This window comes from Euprymna scolopes, chromosome 6, assembly GCF_053919585.1.
Source record: "Euprymna scolopes isolate OS-2025 chromosome 6, ASM5391958v1, whole genome shotgun sequence".
Lineage (NCBI taxonomy): Eukaryota > Metazoa > Mollusca > Cephalopoda > Sepiida > Sepiolidae > Euprymna > Euprymna scolopes.
The window spans coordinates 17,719,248-17,742,310 of record NC_136487.1 but is presented as its reverse complement, the minus strand read 5'-3'; the positions used below and the strand labels follow the sequence as shown (position 1 = coordinate 17,742,310).

Here is a 23,063-nt window from a genome sequence, read left to right as displayed (position 1 = left end):
ATAGCATTGTGTCTAGCATTATGCAAATGCTTAATAAAATTATGTACCCATAAAAATCATCATATATATATCCATATACACATACATAGAAGAGTATCTGACAGTTTGGTATCAAGATTAAAAGTAAATCTTTATGCAAAAAATGCTTTATTCAATTCCATATGACATTTTGGTACTTGTACAGTTTAGTCAAGACATTAAAAAATGAAAACATCGAAAAAAAAAAAAAAAAAAAGGTTATATTGTACGTATCTATTTTAGACTGAAGATCTCCGGAAAAAAAAAAAAAAAAAATTTCATTTAATTTGATCGAGTAGTTTTTATTTTACAGCAGAAAAACACGTTTTTATGAAAGCACATTGAAGTCGGCCATTACGAAATTTGTTGAACACGCCAAAGGGAGATAACTCCAATTAAAGCTCCGACACTCCCTCCCCATCTTTATTACTTGCTTTTCTTCCTAAAAATCGAACCTTTTCCTCAGTATCATAAGAAATTGTTTTTTCGCTGTAAAATAAAAACTACTTGATGAAATTAAGTGAAATTTTTTGCAGAAAACTTCAGACTATAACAAGTACGTGAAATATAACTTTTTTTTTTTCAATATTTTCATTTTTAATGTCTTGACTAAACTGTATAAGCGCCAACATTTTAGTATATTAAATACTTTTTTCAAATACGTAAAAGTCGAGAGAAAAGCAAATTACAATGGAGACTTGCTTAAAATTTTTTTTCTTTTTCTTTGCACTCTGATGTGGAAACCTTTTTTCTATCTTTTTTCTCATCTAAAGATGCTGCATACTAAGACGTCATAGAATGAATGAAGCCTTTTTTTTGTGTCTGTGTATTGAAGTGCTTAAACGTTTTAAATGCGTGTGTGTACATACTATTAAAAACCAACAAATTTTGATTGTTAAATTTTCTTTTTTAAATTCATACAACCAACGTTTCAGGACAATATGTTGAGTAGTCAAAAGAATAAATGAAAAGAACACACGGACACGGTACAAGTACCAAAATGTTATTTTTTTAAAAAGAGAGAGAAAGGTTGTAAATGTAAAAAAAAAAAAAAAAAAAAAAAAAAAAAAAAACAGTTAAGGTTATATTAAAACATTAATTTGCTTCCAAAATATAAGAACATTTTTTTAATTAAACGCTTAAAAAAAAAATTTTAAATAAAAAAATATTTGACTCCTAGCACTCAAGATACTGTCTCCTGAAGGCCTCAATTGACTGAAACACTGGCTAATCTAAGCAAAAAAAAAAAAAAAAAAAAAAAAAAAATTAATAAAACATGCAACATATTATATATAAAAATTACAATAATTTGGTTTCCTTTTAATTTTTATAAATTACCACGTTTCAATTTAATTATGCATAAATTATATGATTGCAAAATAACGAATGTCAGAAATCTGCATTCTACTTATATTAGCTCTGTTAAAGGTTAATTATTGAGCTTAACTTTATCTGCGGTACTTATTCTTTGCAACATTCATTTATTTTTTTATATAAAAAAGAAAAAAGTATTTCATGAGTTCCTTGTGATACAATTAAAGTTATAGTTATTAAACTAAACTTTTCTTTAAACGTACTATATATAAAGTTATGAAAATATATATGGCAAAGTTACACAATTTTTCATGTTTCATCCTCATAAGGATTCGTCAGGCTATTGCATAGAATTAATGTTACTGCATGTTTTCATACATTCACGTGGTGCTTAGTTTGCTAGTTAGCCAATCAGATTTTTTGTTATTTCAGCAACCATTTTCAGCAACAAATGGTTGTGTATTTATCAGGTTCACTTGACCTGTTCTTCTCTTTCTTTGTTCAATTTTCGAGAGAATGAGCTATCTTTCTTTGTATATTAAAAGATGAACTAGTTTTAACCTAGATGTGTTTAGATATATCTGCTTATATCAGTTTATTTATTTATTAATTATATATACTCACACAAATACACTTATTTATGCATTGTTATTCTAAGGTTAAGTTTATTTTGTGTATGCATACATTTCCTATTTCACTTCTGCAGTTTAATAAACATACATTATATATATATATATATATATATACTAATAAAATCTACCCACCCTCTGGGCAGCAATTAATCTATTATAATAAAGTCATATTCCTGTCTGTTCACAATTTGATTAACATGTACAAATGGTACACTTTTTCACAAATTAATTTTCATATTGAAAACAGACATTTACACACTTTCCTTCCAGCATGATTTTATATATTTATATATATATATGCATACATACGCTTTTTATACAAAGCAAATCTACATTAAGTAGCCTCATTTACATATTACATTAAATAAAATCTATTTTATCAATTGTTTGTTGTAATAGAACGGCTTTAATTATTCTGTTTAGAATGATTTAAAGTTGATTTATTCAATTTATATTTAATCTATTTTCGATTATTATTAGTCAACATCAGCTGTTGTTTCAACCTGGCAACACCAGGTATATACAGCTAGTTTTTATAAAATTAAAAATAGAATGTTCTACTCAAAGAACTGTAATTTTAATAACAAATTTTTATGTTTGTAGATTAACACCTTCAGCTAAATTACTTAAAGAAAAATAGAATTCTAAGATGTAGAATCTTAACCTTATTAGGTTTAACTAATATATTTTTCCAACACTAACCATAAGTCCGACTGACGGGGGTCACAAAATTATATGTAATCACCTAAAAAAGAAAAAAAAATTGGTGTGTGTGGGGGGGGGGGAAGGTAACCAATATAAATGCTAGAATAGCTCAGAAATGGAGAATCATTTTACATTAAATTTATGTGAAACCTATTCCCGACTCAAAATTCTAAAATAATATTGTTTCTTTTTCTTTTAATCAGATTTTACAGAGTATTCACACGTAAAAAAGTGGAATCTTGTTTTTTTTCTTTTTGTAGCCGAGCATTTTAATCCATAACACCTAAACTTAAAATTTTTTTTTATTTATGCCTTAAAATAACTTATTTAATTAAGTTAATTTTAAAGAAGTTATTCAATTTCATGGCAAAAATAAATACAACTAAAATCAATTGCTTAAAATTTTTAAAAAAATACGATTTCAATAAATAAAATAGGAGTAAATTTGCAGATTAAGATCCTCTACTAAATCACACACGTGCATGAACGAAAAAAAAAAAAAAAACAGATGCAAGAAAAAAGAAAATTTTTTTAGAATTTAAAGTGAGGGGTCAGTTTGATATACTTAAATGTTTCTCCATCTTTGAGCCATTCTAGCTTTTTATGGCAGTTGACTAAGTGTTTTATTGTAGTAAATATAAGTTCGAGTGGCACAGTGTAAATATTACACATAATTGCCTGAAAAAATAGAACCCCCACCCTCACACACAAAAAAAAAAATTAAAAAACGCTGCAGATTTAACTCTCATAGTGGTAACGACCCTCAAATGACAGAATGGCCTGGAAATGAGGGATCATATTACTTTAAATATATAGAAAACTGATCCCCATTTTGAGTATTGATATTATTGAAGAACAGATGAAATCAACATGGTACTATAGACTTCAAGTTGGGAGAGTAAAGCCAGACTAAAAAAAAATAGTGTTCTTTTGAGTTTTTTTAAATTTTTTCGTCCGAGTCTACTCTCTTTGCTTGAAACCTATGGTACTATGTTGATTTGATCTGTAATATTATTAATAAATAAATATGCTCTTATTAAATAATGCAAGAGAGCTATATGCCCAGTCTGTTAAATCCAAGGTAGCTGATCAGTAGCTTGGTTCCCACCAGTTTTGGCAAATAACAAATAGGATCCTGAACAGAAGTGTGCGTTCTATCCCAACCATTATCAATGGACCAGAGGTCATCTCGTCAGCGTCAGACAAGGCCAAACTATTTGCAAAGAACTTTGCAGCTAATTCTACCCTATGCGACGAAGGCCATCAACTCCCCATATTTCCTCCTATAATACAGAACACGCTAGGTAACATACAAATATCCGTGCATGAGGTCGCCAAGCTAATCAAGAACCTTGATTCCAGTAAAGCAACTGGCCCTGACGGCATCACAATTATAGTGTTAAAAAAGCTTCAACCAGAACTTGCTCCCATACTTACGAAACTATTTAAGCGCTGCCTTAAGGAGAAGTGCTTTCCGACTCCCTGGAAGACCTCATCAGTTTGCCTTGTATTTAAGAATTCAGGTGATAAGTCATCTCCCTCTCAGTACAGACCAATAAGTCTCCTGTGTGTTATGAGTAAGTTGCTGGAATCCATATTAAATAGAGAAATAGTCAACCACCTCAGCAGAAACAACCTTCTTAGTGACACACAATATGGTTTCCGCTCTGCAAGATCTACCGCAGATGTGCTGACGGTTATATCTCACAGGATTAGTGAATCTCTTGACAAAGGTTTCCTTTCTAGGGCAATTGCTCTTGACATATCAAAGGCCTTCAACAAGGTATGGCATAAGGGTCTACTTCACAAGATTTCCAGCTACAGTATAACTGGAAATGTTTTCTCAATCATTAAATCATTTCTCTCCGATAGGCTCATAAGAGTAGTGGTCGATGGACAAAAATCAGAGGCCTGCAGTATTAATGCTGGAGTCCCTCATAGGCCCAACTCTCTTCTTGATCTACATCAATGACCTCCCTAAACACATACTTAAATCATTTGTTGACATCTATGCTGATGACACGACCATCTACGGCAGCACATCAAAGGCTGTTAATGAGAAAGTTCTCTCTCCTCTGATCTCGAGCGCGTGGTTCAGTGGGGGAAGACGTGGCTGGTTACCTTTAATGCATCTAAGACCAAACTCCTATCCTTACATCATACAACGCTCTGATTTCCATCTGGCATCAATTGGGATGGATGGCTCTCGTCTGGGAGAGGCCCCGTGTTTTGACAAGCTTCTGGGTTTGACCTTTACTCCTGATCTGAAATGGAACACGTACATCAAGTCTGTTGTCAGGGTCGCTGGAAAGATGGTGGGATCCTTCTACCGCTCCAGAAGATATCTCACTACTGATGCAATTCTCTATCTATATAAAAGCCAAGTACGTCCAAGGATGGAATACTGCTGCCATATCTGGGCAGGAGCTGCTAAAAACAGCCTATCCTGCCTTGACAGAGTACAAAATAGACTTTGTGGCTTAGTGGGGGATGCCCTTTTCTCTACCCTGCAACCTCTCTCCCACAGAAGAGACGTTGCGAGCCTATCCTTGTTTTATCGTTATTTTCATGGCAGGTGCTCGTCTGAACTCCAATCTCTGCCCCCCCCTCGCCAATCTTTCACGAAAAACACCAGTCTAGCTGAATCCACTGTGAAAAATTTCCCCCACTCTTTATCTGTGCCTAAATCAAAACATGGATTCCATGAACAAAGCTTCTTTCTTAGAACTGCATGCCTGTGGAACTCTGTTCCATCTGCCTGCTTCCCATCTGACTACAACTTGGATGTGTTCAAGTCCAACATTAACAAATTCCTAATGAACCGCCCCCTTAAGTAAACACTTCAAATCTCCACACTAAAGTAATGTACTTGCAATAACCCTTATCCCTGAGTGGCTTCCGGGCCTTGATAAGTGGTGACCACTGTGTAAAAAAAAAATAAATAAATAAATAATGAAGCATTCTGTTGAATTTCTTTTTACCAATATCGGTTGTTTGGTTTGCATCAATAAATCAAAGTTTTGGTCTTTGCAATCTCTTCAGAGCCAATATATCATTCAACAGTTGAATAGCATACTGACATAAAGATCACAAAGACCGAAACCTCGATTTATCACTAAGCTAAATAATGTGCATGTGTGTGTGTGTGTGTGTGTGTGTGTCGGTACCAGTTCTAATAAATACTATCGAGCACTATTGAAACTAAATTTATCATGTAAGCCGAGTTATTCAATGTTTGTTTCCCTTTGGAGGCTTTTCCCTATATATTTAAATTACATTAAAAATATTAATTCATTTTGAGATTAAGTTATTATAGGAAAAAGAAAAAAATATCCATATTAATTATTTTAATTAACCATAATTTGCAATTTACTCATTAATTACGGTATTACTAACTTTCTTCCTCTCTCAGTTACTGTTTTTGGTCCATCTCTTACTTTATGTCTATCACTATTCTATCACTCTCTGTTTATTAGCAGAAGAGTCCATTAACAATACAAGGGAATATTATTTAACTTGTAGTCAAAAAGGTGGGGATATAGCAAACAGAAATAGGATATTTTTAGATTTGAACTATTTCTAAGAGAGCATGCTACCAGCGTGGATTAAATAAAGGGTTCTGGTTGAAATTCTTTGCAAATTCCCCGAGTTCAATAAGATACACCTGAAGAAGGTCGGAGGTTACATCGACTGAAATGTTGTGAAAATAACACTCAGGATGAGGACAGTAGTCCAAAGAATCCAAATAATAGGAATAATCAATCCTCATCTCAAAATTCAGAAACATATGGAAAAGAGACTGAGAAAGACGGGCTGAATTCAAGAGGAATAAAAAAAGTACATCAGCATAATCTAGAGTCTTAAGCTTATCAATACTATATATATATATATATATATATATATATATATACATATATACACATACTTTTTTTTATTTTTACACAGCTGGTATTAATAAAATAAATACTTTTTGATATTAATCTACCAGTAAAACTAAAATCTATAGATCAACCCCACAAGTGTGGTTTTACATTTGAGAAAATACATGCACATTTAACGTGTGTTTTTAACGTAATCAGGAGGAAGAAATAACTTTAGTTAAATATTTAAGGATCCATAAAAAATCGGAATCGGTAATTGTATTGGAATTGGAAAAAATATTGGAATCGTTCCACCACTAATATATAAGATTAATTCAATAAGCTGAAACAGTTCTTGAATTACCTCAGATGAGATTAATCTTTTAAATATGATAGATATTTCATATTCTGGGGATGTTTTAATACCACAGTTAAACAAAAGCTCAATAATTGGTATATCATAGCTTTTATACAGTAAATTCTAAAAATGCAAAACATCATGATTTCAAATATTCAACTTGAGTTTCAGAAATAAATATTCAACATGTCCATTTTTTGTATGAAGGTTTTTGAAATGCACGTACACAAAATAGAAGTGTTAAATATTTATTTCTGAAACACAACTCAAATTTTTTAAATCAACCACACGTATGTAAAATGTTGCTCTTCTCTAATTTAACCATAGAAAACAGGAGATTGGGCAAGGAGAGGAGGTACACCAATTTTCATTTGTTTTTACTAACCCGTTCAAATTAAAAAATAAAAAAATGTATCAAGTCAATACTTTGCAAAAAATTTATAACTTGATTCCTGATTTTTAGTCTGCATTGTTACATCTACCTTTAATTTATAAATGTGCATGCACGTTAACAAAACACATATCAATATGAATATTGTATCATTTGAAATTTTTTTTTAAATGCCTATAGATACGCAAATATTTCAGCACCATTTTCTCATCCAATCAAATTTGATTAAATAAAATATAAAACCTTTTGCCAACTGATCTTTTGATTTCCTTTGCATGTCTGAATAAATTTGCTTTTAGTCAAATGCAAAAATTAAATATATCAATAAACAACATTTGCTGAATCAAACTTATTAATTTTTATTTATACTAGCATTTATGACTACATATGTGCAACTTGATTAAAATAAATGCTGGCTGAAGTTTCGTCAGGAAAAATATTCAACTGAATCCACAGCTTTAGACAAAACAAGTATACGAATATGTAGCCATAAATGTCTGTAGAAATAAAAATCTATACTAAATAACTATAGTAATTTGTGTGCATGAAGGTATAATATATGTATATATTATCTAATATATGAAATTAAGTTAGCTGGGCTTTTTTCTAACTTTAAACCAACATAACTTCTGTCCAAACTAATACTAATATTTCACTACAAATAGTTATTTTTTTTATTTCTTTAGCATTGGTCTATACTGTTAAAAGGTAAAAAAAAAAAAATTATCCGATTTATTTTCTTATACAATTATTCCTGATCAGGGTTTTTATTTTTTGCAAGGAAGTCATGTTTTTCTTCAATTAATTGCAGATGGAAGCCATTTTTGCTATCAGTAGTAAATTTTGTTCTGACAGAATAGTAATACTAAAATTACAAATTCATTAATACTAAAATTACTTAGAAAATTAACTTTGCATTCACATGGAAACTGCTGTGGAAAGAAATAGGCAATTCCTGAAAACTTTTAATGTTTTGAAGTTGAATCAGGTCACATGATACATTCATAAATGATTATTTCTAAGCATAACTTAAATAATGTAGAGAGAACTCATATTTTAACTTGAAGATTATTATAATTGGAGTTATCTACCTTAAAACTATTTTATTTTTTTTTCTGTATAAGTTTTAAAATGTGCAAACTAGTAAAAATGAACTAAAATGACACATCCCGGGCAGGTACAGCTATGGGTATATATATATATCACACACATACACATGATATTGGCTGTACAGTCAAATTTACATGCTTTTAGCTCAATGGACATTCTAGTTTTTCAATCCAAAGATTTTAATTAAAAAAAGTGATCTAAAAAAATTATAAACATTTAAATTTTGATTAAGCTAAAAAATCGTGTCAAGTAAAACTGTTTATTCTATGAACGCTTAATCATCGGAAACTATACAATTAAACAAGGTTTAAGTTTTGCAGTCACAAGAGAATTTTCAGAACAAGAAAAATGGTAAAACAGACTCGCATTTATATAATTTGAGAAAAATAAATCATAATTTGCAGTACACAAATAAAAACAATCTAATTGAACCCTATATACGTATATTTTGACTTGTGTATGGCATATGATGTGTGTTTTTCCGCTTTTATTATTTTTCTATAGATTCTCTTTTGACTGCATAATTCAAACCTCGTTTAATTGTATAGTTTCTGATGTTGAAACAGCCATAGAATAAACAAGTTTACATAATTTTTTGCTAGTTTAGCTGTGTTAAAATTTAAGTCAGTTTACTTAACATATATTTATTATATAATGTAGTAGACATTATAAAAGGGCTCAACATTTCATAACTCATAATATTAAAATCTTAACACTTTAATGCATCTTCTTGGCTTATCAAATCTTTATCGTTGTTTTAATATATTTTCAAGTCAAATACATCTTCAAATGTGTGTACATTAATCCACTTCCTGGCTTATCATCGGAAGTCTTTCTAATGTATTCCTGAGTTGAATACATAGTTGAATTTATATTCAACTTAAAAATATATTAAAACATTGACAAAGATTTGATAAGCCAGGAAGATACAACACATATATATATTTGGGGAGGGGTTCACTCTTAATTTTATTTGTCTGGAAAAAACGAGCTTTAAAACCATACCTATTCTCATTATGTATAAATATTTAAAAACATAAAAAAGTTCTAGAAAAGTAAGGTGCAAGATTTAAGAGAGAAGAGGAGGGGGAGTGGACAGGAATCGTAGACTAAATAAAGACAGCATATATTATGCATTTCAACTTTCATATATATTCATACCAGCATGGTCTTTGTTTTGTTGTCGACTTTAAATGATGCAAAGAATTTTGGTCAAGATCAAGGTGATAGTCAAATGGTAGCGCTTACTATCATAACGGTAACATTGTTTTTTCTTTTTTTTTTTTGTTCAATTTCCGATCGGAATGATACATTTTTATTCATTTTTTTTTTTCTTCCAATATTTTTTTTTTTTAATATCATATTTAACGCCATTGGTTGTTTAGTTAAAAATCTGCCTATTCATTATTTTCTGTTTTTCATGCTTTGAAGCAAATGTCTTCCTGAGTTAAGACAGTTTGTTCTGAAGATGTCTGTTGAACAACCTGCCCTTGTGGATAATGGACTTGCAAGTTGGCATGGGTCAGAATGGCACTGTTGCCATCAAATGTAACCACTTGAGCCACTTGCTGTTGCTGCTGCTGCTGCTCAATGGCCGCGGAGTAAGCTTCCGCAAGATTTTGATCCATCGTTATTGTATGTTGTTGCTCTTGTTCCTCATAACTGGCTACCTGCTCCACAATCTCCACTTTGTGTTCCATAGACGCCACCGCAGAGTACGGGGACATGGACTTGTCCGCGTGCTCCACAACTTCAATGATCGGCTTAACATCTGCGGCCTGGCAATTGAGTATCGTGGTCGTGGTCGTACCCTGCATAAGAGCAGACTGGTTCTGCCTCAAGAAAGTCTTGTTGCACACGTCACAGCTAATAGTAGGAATCTCCGCTCCAGTACCTGTACTATGCGTGCGAATGTGGACAGTTAGGCTATCTGATCGCGTAAACGTCTTGTGGCAATACTCGCAACTGAACGCAGCTACGGCACCACTGTTTGAGGCAGCAGCCGCGGCCACAGCCACAGCTACCTTATTGCTGTCCGTAACAGCCATTAAAGTCGGGGTGGTTGTAGTCACCTCGCCTGTGTGAGTTCGCAGGTGCCAGTTTAGTAAAGTTTCGTTAGCGAAGGAGTCCGTGCAGTATTGACACTCGTATGGCTTTTCTACGTCCGCGTGCTTTTCAGCCTTGTGTGCAATTAACGAATCTGCATCTGTGAATGTCTTTTTGCAAAATTCACACATGCACAAAAGCTGAAGCTGGGTGGTGTCTGTAGTCGTCGTCAGAGTATCACCAGCAGCAATGGCCACTGATGTTGGGGAGATGACATTCGCAACAAGTGATAGCGAAGTGGTGTTAGCGTGTTTCTTACGATGCTTTGCCAAAACGGCTTGGTCGGCAAATGCTTTGTGACACGTTTCACAACTGTACGGCCGTGCTCCACTGTGACTACGCAGGTGTTGTGCCAATTGCGAAGCAAATGTAAATTTTTTCTTGCACAATTGACAGTTCAAAGGTTTATCGCCCGTATGTGATTTGATGTGTGATGTTAAATTGGACGAGTGCGAGAAGCATTTTTCACAGTATTTACATGAGTAGGGCTTTTCTCCTGGAAATAGAAAAACAAAAAAAAAAAAAAATTATTTTGTTATGTCTTTTTGGACAACTTTCTTTTTATCTTTTTAATTAAAACAAAAAAACTATTATTTAAATGCATATATAATATAATATAATATCAATATACAGATCATTTTTAATTATCTTTTCAATTCAAACTAAACAAAAAAATATTTTGTTGTCATCTCTCTTTGAACAACTTTTTTTAGTTATTTTTTCAGTAATCTTATCTTGTTTATCTTGATAATTCAAATTTTCAAGATTTCATATAAAATGGATAACATGGAAGAAATAAAAAAAAAGTCTGACATGCACATATGCAAATTATCTATAATGGGACTGATGTCACAAACGATTTATTTCCAAACAGCGAACTATGTGCTTGGTTCTCCAATATAAAACCCACCCAAAAGTAAAGCCCTTTCTCATTTTCCTATTCTACATCAGAGGTTCTTCAAGAATGATCTTCAGTGTTCGCCACTGGTCCTAGGACTGACTACTCATAAATATCTTGGCTGCTGTAAACCGCCATGCATGGTCTGCATTCATTTGGTTCGATGTGTGTTCTTTGGAAGGAGCTGACATAACTCATCCTGGGTAAATGCCATCAAAACTAAAATATACCACGCTTTGATGCATGGCTAGAAGAATTCTTCTATATTGCTTCAGCTCCATTGCTATGGCTGACTGATGACCTGCTGGATATGTGTTTTACAACTATTGCCCATCTTAAAATGCTCAAGGCCCATTTTTTTTTTATGTTGTCAACTCAGTGTCTACTTTAATATATAAAGTTTATATAACAAAGTACCACATTTGTTTTTTTTTCTTCTGCGATGTTTGTAAAAAGAAATTATTTTCTCACATTAAAATATTAAAAGTTGTTTTGTTACAGAAAAATCAGAAAATTTGACACAAAAAACATTTTTTGTTGAAGAATCAAAAGTAAATTAAAAAATTTTAATATATATTTAATTTATTTATATATTTAATATATTAAAATGAATATCTAATTTTTTTTTACATTTTCTTCATTATTTTAACTTAAAAACAATTCATAAATAAATACAAAAACAGTTGTTTTCATCACAAATACAATTTCTGATAAGAATACAAACTGTAAAATAAATTAAATAGCAATATCATATCAAAAAATTGTAAGGATTGTTTCATAAAATCTTGCAATACTGGAAAGGAAAATCAAAAATTTAACGAGTTTGCCTCCATGCTCTCAAACTATGTGGCTTCAGTAGTTGTCAGCCGAATAAATTTAAAAAAAAAAAAAAAAAAAAAGAAGCTAATGTACTTTCATCTTCCCTTACTCTAAAATGAACGAGAATCTATCATCATTGCCTTTTGTATCCATGAAGGTTTTAAAAAAAACTTTTCACCCCCAAACAAGGCATATCGTCACTTGGATGGAAATACTATTTGGGAATGTATCTAACAAGGAACTGTGGGCAGTTGAGCAGCGAGATGTCTGTTTACATTACATTTAAATTTCAGCAGGTTTGTACAATTAGGAAAACAGGACACAGGAAGAGAATTCTAAACTCTAGTAGTCCAAGGAGAGAAATTATTAGAGTAAAAGGTTTTCTGGCAACGAGGGACCTCAATAGTAAAGGGGTGGGATTTTTCTGCTGTTAGGTTAGTTGAGAGTATGTAACACCGAGGGAACACAAATGCTATGAATTTATCAGAGCACATTTCATTAAAGTATTTGTAAAATAGGCACAAGGATGTGACATTGCGGTGATGGACACAGAGGTTGAAGATTGGCCAATAGTGTGAGACCTATTAGATTCAAGACTGCTTTTTTGAACCCTGGCTAAGAGAGAGAGAGAGAGAGAGAGAGAGAGAGAGAGAGAGAGAGAGAGAGAGAGAGAGAGAGAGAGAGAGAGAGAGACTAGTGGTAGATGCACCAGTCCAGGTATGGCAACAATACTTCATGCATGGGTGAATTGTGGCTTTGTGAAGATATAGGATGCTCTCTGGTGTGAGTGATTTTCTAATTATTCTTACTACTCAAAATTATATTATTTAAGTATTATTGATTATCACATAAAAAATATCATTTAAGTTTAGATAAATAAATTATACATTGGTGGAAAAAAAACAAACAAACAAAAAAACACAAAAAGTGCTACAATTCTACAATGGATATATGAACAAGCTGTCACTGCTTATATTGTAATTTCTTTTGCATAGTGAATTGTTTATGAATAGTATTACTTTCTTGTGACAATATTTTGTGTACTTAGTTCTTTTAATATTTTAATAAACGAAGATTGTCATAGCAGAAAAATGAGACATTCTATATAATATTCTGCCTATTCGTTTTAGTTAGTCTGTACATTATGCATTGAAAAAGGTTAAATACAATTTTTAAAGGCCAAACTGCTTTTAAAAAAAAAGCTAAATTCACAAAATTTGGTTTTAAAACGGTTAATCTGGCAACCCGGGACAAGAATACGAGTGACTTCCCTTTGATATAGTCTTTTTTTCAAATATCATTGTATATGACCATTGCTGTAATGGTGTGAGAAAGGAACTCTTAGTAATTTGACATGTAGTGGTTCTTCAAAGAAAGTCAGCAAAACGTTATATAAAAAAGGGAACATTTGAAAGAAACAGGGAAAAAAAAGAACATTGTCTGTCAAAATGTGCTGGACTGAAGGAGTAAATTGAAGATTGTCTCTTACAATATGATTTTATTATTTGTATTGAACTATGTAGCACAATATTACTTTCAGAGTATTTATTAGTATTTATTAATTTGTCTCATTTAGGTCAGTTCTATATTTAAAATACAATGGACACTATTTTCATAGAAATGTTCAACTCATACTTGCTGCAAGTTATTGGTTTTTCTGTCCAAAAATCTGATTCTTTGTGCTATCCAGAAAAATATCCGCTTATTGAAACATTTGTTGATTAAATATATTTCTCATTCCATGGAATTTCTATGTCTTGCTAGTCATGTAATATTCTTACACGTTATCACTGCCTGTAAATCAAAGTCAACTTGCACGATTCAAGAAAGCTAACCACTTGAACAAGAAAAAGAAATTTAATTAGTTACAAGTCAGTAATTCCTTCCAGCATAATCGAACCTGGTTGATCTGCTGGAAAGATCTGGTTGCCTTAAGAGATGAATGAGTGGGGGTGGGGGAGTAAATAATGAGGAAGACTGACGACCTGAGTGTTCTAAGGTTAAATCCAGTTGGTTGCATAGCATCACTTTTACTTATGGATGTTGACAACCTTCATGTGGCCCTATTTGTAAATGCCCGATTTTAAGATCAAGGAATCCAATGCAAACAACAACAAAGCAAAAATAATTACTTTTATGTGACGTCTGAGAGATTAATTACTAAATAAACTTCAAGATTGATACTGACTATCAAATAATCTGCCACTTGGCCTTACAATTTTTCTTCGGTTTTTTTTTTTTTTTTAATTGACCAAGGTAGACTATGCAGAGTAACTGGAAAATCGATGGTACAACTTTGGGATTATGTTTCAAAAATGAGCCTCTTTGTGTGAGGGTTTTTTGTTTTTTTTTACATAGGCATCCCCACTTATCAAGGCCAAGAAGCCACTCGAGGATAAGAGTGCACAGTAGAAATTGGACAATATAGTAATCATTAGTAACAGAAATTCGGTAAATTTGTTAACAAGTGGAACAGCTCATCAAGAACTTATTACTTATTATCACTTTTGTAATGGTACTGCACTGCATGACTGGTCCAATTTCGTTTGTGGTCCGTTTCTTACACTGCATTATTTTTGGTTTGTGCTGATCATGATTATTTATGTATATTTGGTCTGTTGTATTTTATTACCTGAAATAAGGACCAATATTTGCAAGATGCTGACTGGGTCTCATCAGTTGTCTATTAAAACAATCATGACCCTCAGATCTTTCTTCTGAGCCCCACAACTTTTATATTTGTTTCTCATGATTTTGTTAGTATATGTGGCAGCATCAAACCTAAACTTATTTTACCAGTGATCCTGCCACAAGGCTAGTGTTTATTGCACATTTAGAAATAACAGAGTACTATCACATCGTATGAATGCAAGCATTGGTTACAATAAAGAATGTTGATGAATATTAGTTTCAATATATTCTAACATTCAGAAATAAGCATTTCTGAATGTATTCACATTTAGAACATAATTCTGAAATTATGCAACTGATTTTCCAATACACCCTATATAAACCAATATATAAACCAATAGAGAAGATTTAACAATTTTAATGTTGGTTTTCTTATATTAATAATAAGAGATTTTTTTTTTTATTTCAATTTCCTTGGTGAACCACCTTACCAACTAATCATTCTACTTCAACTATTTTACATCCAAAGAACCCTGACCCATTCCTTGAAGATGGCCATACCATCAAAGTCTCCTGTTCTACACACACCTACATACCATCCAGATTTAAAAGTACAGAGATCATTAAATCTTAGCCTGTCTTTAAGACTCACATAAAAAAATTTTTTTTTTTTATTACCGTTAAAAACAGCTATATACAAAAGGGTGTGCCAAGAGTAATGCTTCCTATTTTTATTCCACCTGAATGGATCAGAGGGGATTGCAAATTGCATTGTTATGACAAAAAATTATTTATTCATGACTTGAAAGTTTCATCTCTCTGTTGTATATATTGACAGTGTGAGACTAAAAAAGCAACCAGCATCATAGATATATGTTAGATTAGTCATTTAATTCCTGTGCATTGAGAACGGTGGTGATGATGTAGAAAAACAAATTCTGGAGCACAAACGGTATTGTTTCAATGATACCACTCTCGTCTTCATAGCTCTTCAACTTTTTGAGTTGGGGGGGGGAAGGCTTTATTTTTAGAACTCCTCTTGTATTTAATTCTTGGCAATATTTTAAGAGACTAAAAAAAACTTAGTACTGACCAATCTTAACATTAACTTTGATAATTCAATGAGTGTTTCAATATACAAAATCAAGTGTCCAGACTTGTAATCACACTAAATTTTCATGGATTACAAATCTTATGTGTTGAGTCGAGGCTACACAATCTTCTAACAAGATTGCAATAAATATGAGATGTGCTTGGAATCCATACAAGTTATATAATCTCTTTTTGAAGACTGAATGTTTTGGAGATGTACTCCAATAATCAGATATATTTTGAAAGCACAAATATATTTCATTTTAAGCAAAAAAACATTACATTATCATGGAGTCTATGCTTCTGCTTAATATTCATGAAAAGGAAACAGGTTTTATTGTGCTCTATTTTATTTAATAAAAAAAATGTTAATATGGGTTTAAAGGCTTGGAACAGTCCTCAAAACAATAATTATTGAGAATGTGCTTCATCCATTAAAGATAAAAATTTATCTTAATGTCATTTTACTTATGTCCCAATCCTCTCCAAAAATCAAATATAATAAAATGTTAAATTAGAAAAAGAAAAAAAAAAAATAACATTGTGTTATGGGCTGGGTTTCAAAGGACATGGAGTCTTCCTGCTAATGTGTATATATTAGCTTTTTTTGTTCTTGCTTTTACATTTATGGGTGTGTGTCTACTAGATAAAATATATACATGCCCTGTTGGGTCATCCACTAAGCTTGGGTAAGATTGTTTGAGTCAGGAAAAATCATCAGGGTTGGTCAGCTTTTGAAAGAGTGTAGTGATGAGGATGGATCGAGCTAGCTCAACCTACACAGAGGGAAGGGGGTGGGGTAATGTTGTTTCAAATACAAGAAGTTTATTAGCAATCACAGGAAAGAAAAAATAAAAAGATTGAAATAGTTCACTATTTAACCTGTATCTATAAAGGAAAAGAGAGCATAAAGAGACTGATTCTGAATTGTCACCATTTCTTTAATATTTAGCTGGCTTTGCACATTCAAATTTTTTTGTTAGTCAAACAATTTAATCTCAACTTAATGGATGGCCCAACGGGTTTTTTCTAGTATACACGCATTTGATTTTTTCACTTCAAAGCATCACTTTTGAATATCCAAAGTGGTACTAACTCTAAGCTGGTTGAACTAGCTTTCTCTGAAGGGAGAAGTTTCATAGGAGTATCAAATTTACAAGCAATCTTCAGTTGCTTGTATATCCCCATGATGACATTAAGATTTTTCAGGGAGGTGTCTACATACAACACTTGGTATTCTTAAAACTGACTAGGTTCAATGTTGTTTAACTTTGATGATCTAACGAGAAACAGTGTGTCAACATGATTTTGCAGATTCTTGAATAAAGACAAAATGTCAATGAAGATATGACGTGTTCGGTGGCAGAACCATGTAAGTGCCAAAAGTTGAAACTTTTGTTGAAAAACACGTAAAATATCAAAAAGAATCTAATCACAAAAAATTTATTGCTGAATTCAAAGTATGTAAAAATAAATGTTTGAATATATATATATATATATATATATATATATATATATATATATATATATATATATATTATGATAATTGTTGAAATGTGGAAAATTAAGATCATCGATTTTCTACCTAATTATGTTTGTTTTGATTTTCACACACTTGCAAATCAATGATTTGTATATTTATGTAATTTAATTTAGCATGGATATATCAATATCTTCAATATTAAATGTTTTTCTGTTCTGTATTACTCACTGCACTGACTTCTATATGATTTATAACTATGTTTGGTTAAATATGTGTTTTATGTTAGAATGATATTGTATGATTGTATTTAAATAGTTAATACATTTCTTCCATTACATAACTATCAAACTCCATTTAAAGGCTCAAAAAAGTATCATTATGCTCCAAACATTTAATATTTTTTTTGTGAAAAGTATCAAGTGGCACTTACAAGTTCTTCCACCGAACATGTCATATAAACAATTTTCAGTTATCTTTTTTCAGACACGCATACTCTTTAATTTATATTTAATATATGACAAGTTTGCTAGTTGAGCCCCCCCCCCCCCAGGATCATACAGCACCAAGCGCCATGTATAGGTATGTAGTGTACCGTATGAATCTAGGGGCCTCATATGTTCATATTAATAAAAAAATATAATTAAAATTTGAAATTAGATTATTCATTAAGATTTTAAAGATGTCCTATGAGTCATAATAAAGTTTGGACATTTTCAAAAGATTCAATAGCATTCATGACCCACCCCTCCTCCTCTCTCAAATTTAGACAACACATATATGAGAACTTCTATCAGTGCATACTTTAACTATATGGGGGGGGGGGAAGAAAAAAAGGAAATGAAGATTTATTTGTTTTAACAATTTAAGAAGGATGAAATAATTTCTAAACTTCATCAGTGGAAGAGTAATCCAGATGGTGGTGGTGGTGGTGGTGATTGCTATCTATTCATGATTCCTGTGGGAGTTGGCATAAATGGAGCAACAGGAAGTGTTGATTTGACCTTAAGACACAGTGCACTGATTTAAAATCCAAGTTAGGAATTGGCCTACTTTCTCGAAGGTCAATCTGATGTCAATTAAGTGAATGAACTATTATAACAGACATATAAATAATACATCCTGGCACAGTTCAAAAAAATAACGAGAGAGAGAGAGGGGGAAGTGGGATGCTTTTCATGTTTGTTAGAAATAATTTTAAGCTTCTGAATTTTTGAGATGAGGATTGATTATTCATATTATTTGGATATTTTGGATTATTATTCTCATCTTGAGTATTATTTTCACAGCATTTTGGTTGCTATAACCTCCAACCTTCCCCAGGTGTATATTGAACTCTGGAATCTTCCTTGTAGACACTTGGCCTAGTGAATAAAGTATTTGTAAAATTCAGTTGCAAAGTTACTCTCTTCTAGAGATTGAATGATCAATTCGCAGTGAAAGCAACACTAAAAATACAATTATGAATTAGTTCTACTCAGGAGACACTGAAAGAATGAGAGCATACTGCGGATTAAATAAATTCCGTAGAGATTCCCAAGTTCGACAAGATTCACCTTAACACAGTTACACCGATCAAAACGTTGAGAAAATAACACTCAAGATGAGAACAATAGTCTGAAGAATCCAAATAATGAGAAACAATTTTAATTGATTGGAATTATTCTGATATTTTTTTTTTAATCACGTATATTTGTTAACTAAATTATTCTTTTCAATAAGATTTTGAGTTAAATTGTTATAAAACTTATAATTTTGTAACGATAATGAATCTATTAAAAAATGATTTGACGTAATTAGATTCAAAAACTTTCAATATGAAAATACATGAAAATTAGATAAGAATTTTAAAATAAGAAATAACTTTATGCGACAATTTAAACATTTTCAAATTTTAAGGAGGCACATTTTCTATATATGACTTAACAAAACAGATTAAAAGGTGCAACATTTTATAAATAAACTGAAATTGTGGTTGATTTTATTGTGTAATTTATTCTTTAAAGCTCATATTAGTACTTATGTTACTATATGTTTGATCTAATAAATAATAAGTTGCATGACACAGATGAGAAGTGATCACAAAATATAGAAATTATCCATTATACAAAATATATTGGAAATTTTTTTATAGGGCTTAGTAGATTAAATCTCTACATATAAATAAAATATGAAGCAAACTTTTTAAGTTATTATTGCTAGCAGAGTTTATCAATATTACATATTAATTTTAAGGTGCCCATCAATGTTTCTAAAATATACAAAACACATTAAAAAAAATTGAAATGACTTAAAATATAATGATGAAATACATAGAAAAGGTTTGATAAACTAAGAATTCAATTTTCAAAATCTAACTAAAAAATCGAGAAGTTATGATTATTTTTGTGTGTCACACAACTAAAAATTACTTCCTCTTTAAGACCACGTACATTTTGTCACAATTTTTACACTAAATTTTCAGTAAAAATGTTATATCTTTGTTAGAACACAAGATAAAGTAATGAAAGTTACCATATAAAAGTATTTTTGTACAGAATTCAGATTATAGCACTGAAAATCTCCAGAAATTAATGGTTTCCAATTAATCTGCAGTAAATACATATAAATCTGCTGCAATATCTTAAAAACTGCATGTATCCATTAAAAACTGCGTGTATCCATTAAAAACTGCGTGTATCCATTAAAAACTGCGTGTATCCATTAAAAACTGCATGTATCCATTAAAAACTGCGTGTATCCATTAAAAACTGAAGTAAGAGAATTCAAAGTTGAAGTGTAATGCATTGAAATCTAATACTAACACTGTCTAAAAATAAACACATTTACAAAATTTTTCAAATTTACCTAAATTATAGATTCTGCACAATTTTATTGCAAGATTTCTAAAGAAATAATTTACTTTTCATAATTATTGACCGATTTTGAAAATATTAAAGCTTAGATTTTGAACATTGAATTACTTTTACATAGGCAAATGAGTGTTGGGATGGAACTTCTTCCAGTCTTTCATGTACATTTTTCTAATTGCTCAATCAGTTCATAAAGTAAAATATAGAAATACAAAATTTAAATCTTATTTACAACTACATAACACTTCACAGCAAAAGTGCTTTTTATTTTTAGATGAATGCATGTTTTTAAGAGGGATTTTGTTGTCAAGCGAAAAATAGTACACATAGAAATTTAGATGACCCATGTAGATTATGTCTAAATAAGAAATTTGAAATTCTAAACTTCAAAGACCATCAAAACACAGAATAAACTATATTTTCAGATAATAATACGTAAGAAAAATAAAATTAATTAAAAACTAAACTAAACCAACACATAAGATAGAAATAAAACTATTCCAAGCAGGCATGTGTTAAAGGAAGATTGTCTATTAATTCAACACGTTAACAAAAGAGTGTATCATTTCTACAAAACAAAATGTCAAGTAAAGTTTGTATGAACTTTTGTTTTTCCATTAGCTAATGAAAACATTATCCTGTGGAATGTAATAACAATGAATCTTATTGGTTAGTTAGCTAGACTAAACACCATGTGAATATGTAAAAAAAACCCAAAAAAAACAGTAACACAAATTTCAAGAGAGTAGAAAGTAGATGTTGGGTTTACTTTTATCAGCCGTGTACCTATCACTTTCCTTCACATCCTATGAGCGATATTTCTGACAGAATGAAGAATTTTTGTTTTTTGGATCAGAATCAAGTTTGACTTTGAAGTAATTTGTTTTCTTCTTACATCAAGTAGATTCATGTCTTGTCTGGAGTGATTTCAATCGAAAAAAAAAAAAATTATACACTTTAGCCTGACAATTCCCTATAGAGAAATGTTGAAACCCTTGTGTAGCTTAATTGCTAGGAATATATTTTCATATACATGTGTGTGAAAAGAAATCAATAAAGTGCTTGATCATAAGAATTTAAAAACTAATTTGAGTTTGCGATTTTTCAAAGGTAAGGTAACCAGTGAAATATAACTAGGTTAATACAAGAGTGCTCAATACGGAAGTAGAGCTAGTTACATTTTCAATTTGTCTTTACATAAGCAGTAATTTGTCGCTACACAGTCATGAGCATGTTTTGGTCTTCTAGTATTTAGTAACTAGAGACCTCTTCAGGCAACAACGCTTATTTTCAAATTAGAAATATACACACACATCGTTCCTCATCTGTGCAGGGAAAATTATTTGCAAGTAATATTAAAGTTAAATAAATTAATAGTTAAGTGATTATAATCGTTACAAACAATGAAAAATAGAATTGTACAATTACATAGTATGCAAAGAACTGACCCATTAAATTATCGCCCTATTAGCCTCCTCCCACTTTTTGCCAAAATATTTGAGACCTTAATTAACCATGCTCTAGTCCAGCACCTTACAGATGCTAAACTTCTGACCGACCATCAATATGGATTTAGACAAGCCCGTTCCACGGCAGACATCCTCACTGTAATCTCTGAACGCATATACCATTCACTGGACAAAGCGGGAGAGGGCAGAGCGGTAGCTCTAGATATATCTAAGGCTTTTGACAGGGTATGGCATGAGGGTCTCCTCAGGAAGATTAGATCATACGGTATCACTGGTAGAATACTTAACATGATTAAATCCTTCTTAGATAAGAGAAAAATCCAGGTTGTCCTCGACGGTTGTACATCTAAACAATATGATATAAATGTGTGAGTGCCCCAGGGATCTATCCTTGGACCTCTGCTGTTCCTGATATTCATAAATGACCTCCCCGACAAAATTGCCTCTGAGATGGGTATATATGCTGATGACACCACACTCTATAGCAGGCACGACAGGAAAACAAATGAACATATATCTAAAGTAATGGCAGAAACACTAGAGGATGACCTCCAATCAGTAGTGGAATGGGGACAAAAATGGATGGTAACGTTCAATGCCACCAAGACAAAACTGGTTTTATTCAATAATTACAAGAAACCTTCTCTACCACCTATAGCAATGGCCAACGACTCTTTATCTGAGAGTACGTCTCTCAAGCTCCTTGGCCTAACATTCACAGGAAACATGAGTTGGAACAATTACATCGAGGGCATTGCTGCAAGGAAGGTGGGCTCTCTCTACCGTGCTAGAAAACTTCTAACACCCGAAAGTATCCTGTACCTCTATAAGGCCACTATTCGCCCATGTATGGAGTATTGCTGTCATATTTGGGCCGGTGCATCGGCTACTAGTTTCTCGCTCCTTGACAGGGTTCAAAAGAGAGTCGCAAATCTGATAGGCCCTAAACTGGCATCTAAACTTCAGTCTCTGTCCCATCGTCGAAACGTAGCATCCCTCTGCCTGTTCTACAAGTATTATAATGGTGAATGCTCTGAAGAACTGCAAGCACTTGTGCCCCCACGACGTGAACACCCTCGACAGACCCGACAAGCTGCAAAGTCCCACCCCCACACTGTAGAGATCCCTAGATGTAAAAGATCTTTCTACTCCAGTAGTTTCTTCGCCAGAACTGCTAGACTTTGGAATTCCATTCCAGGTCACTGCTTCCCCAACTGTACTGACATGCATAAGTTCAAGTGCAACGTGAACCAACATCTCGCTGCCCTAATCCCTACATAGTACCCCAGTAGATGTTTCCCCTGATAGTAGCCCCCTACACCAAAGTG

The 23,063-nt window shown here is 32.0% G+C and overlaps 1 protein-coding gene across 3 annotated transcripts in view; it reads right to left on the bottom strand.

The window, feature by feature from the left end:
- Window positions 1-9,700: 9,700 nt before the first annotated feature.
- The window catches only part of LOC145277550 (uncharacterized), a 120,225-nt gene continuing 106,862 nt past the window's right edge, over window positions 9,701-23,063 (bottom strand). For all 3 annotated transcript variants that reach the window (XM_080129021.1, XM_080129022.1, XM_080129020.1), the window contains one exon: window positions 9,701-10,990. In XM_080129021.1, the coding sequence (XP_079985147.1) occupies window positions 9,807-10,990 (1,184 nt within the window). In that variant the 3' untranslated portion in view covers window positions 9,701-9,806. The remainder of the gene's footprint in view (window positions 10,991-23,063) is intronic.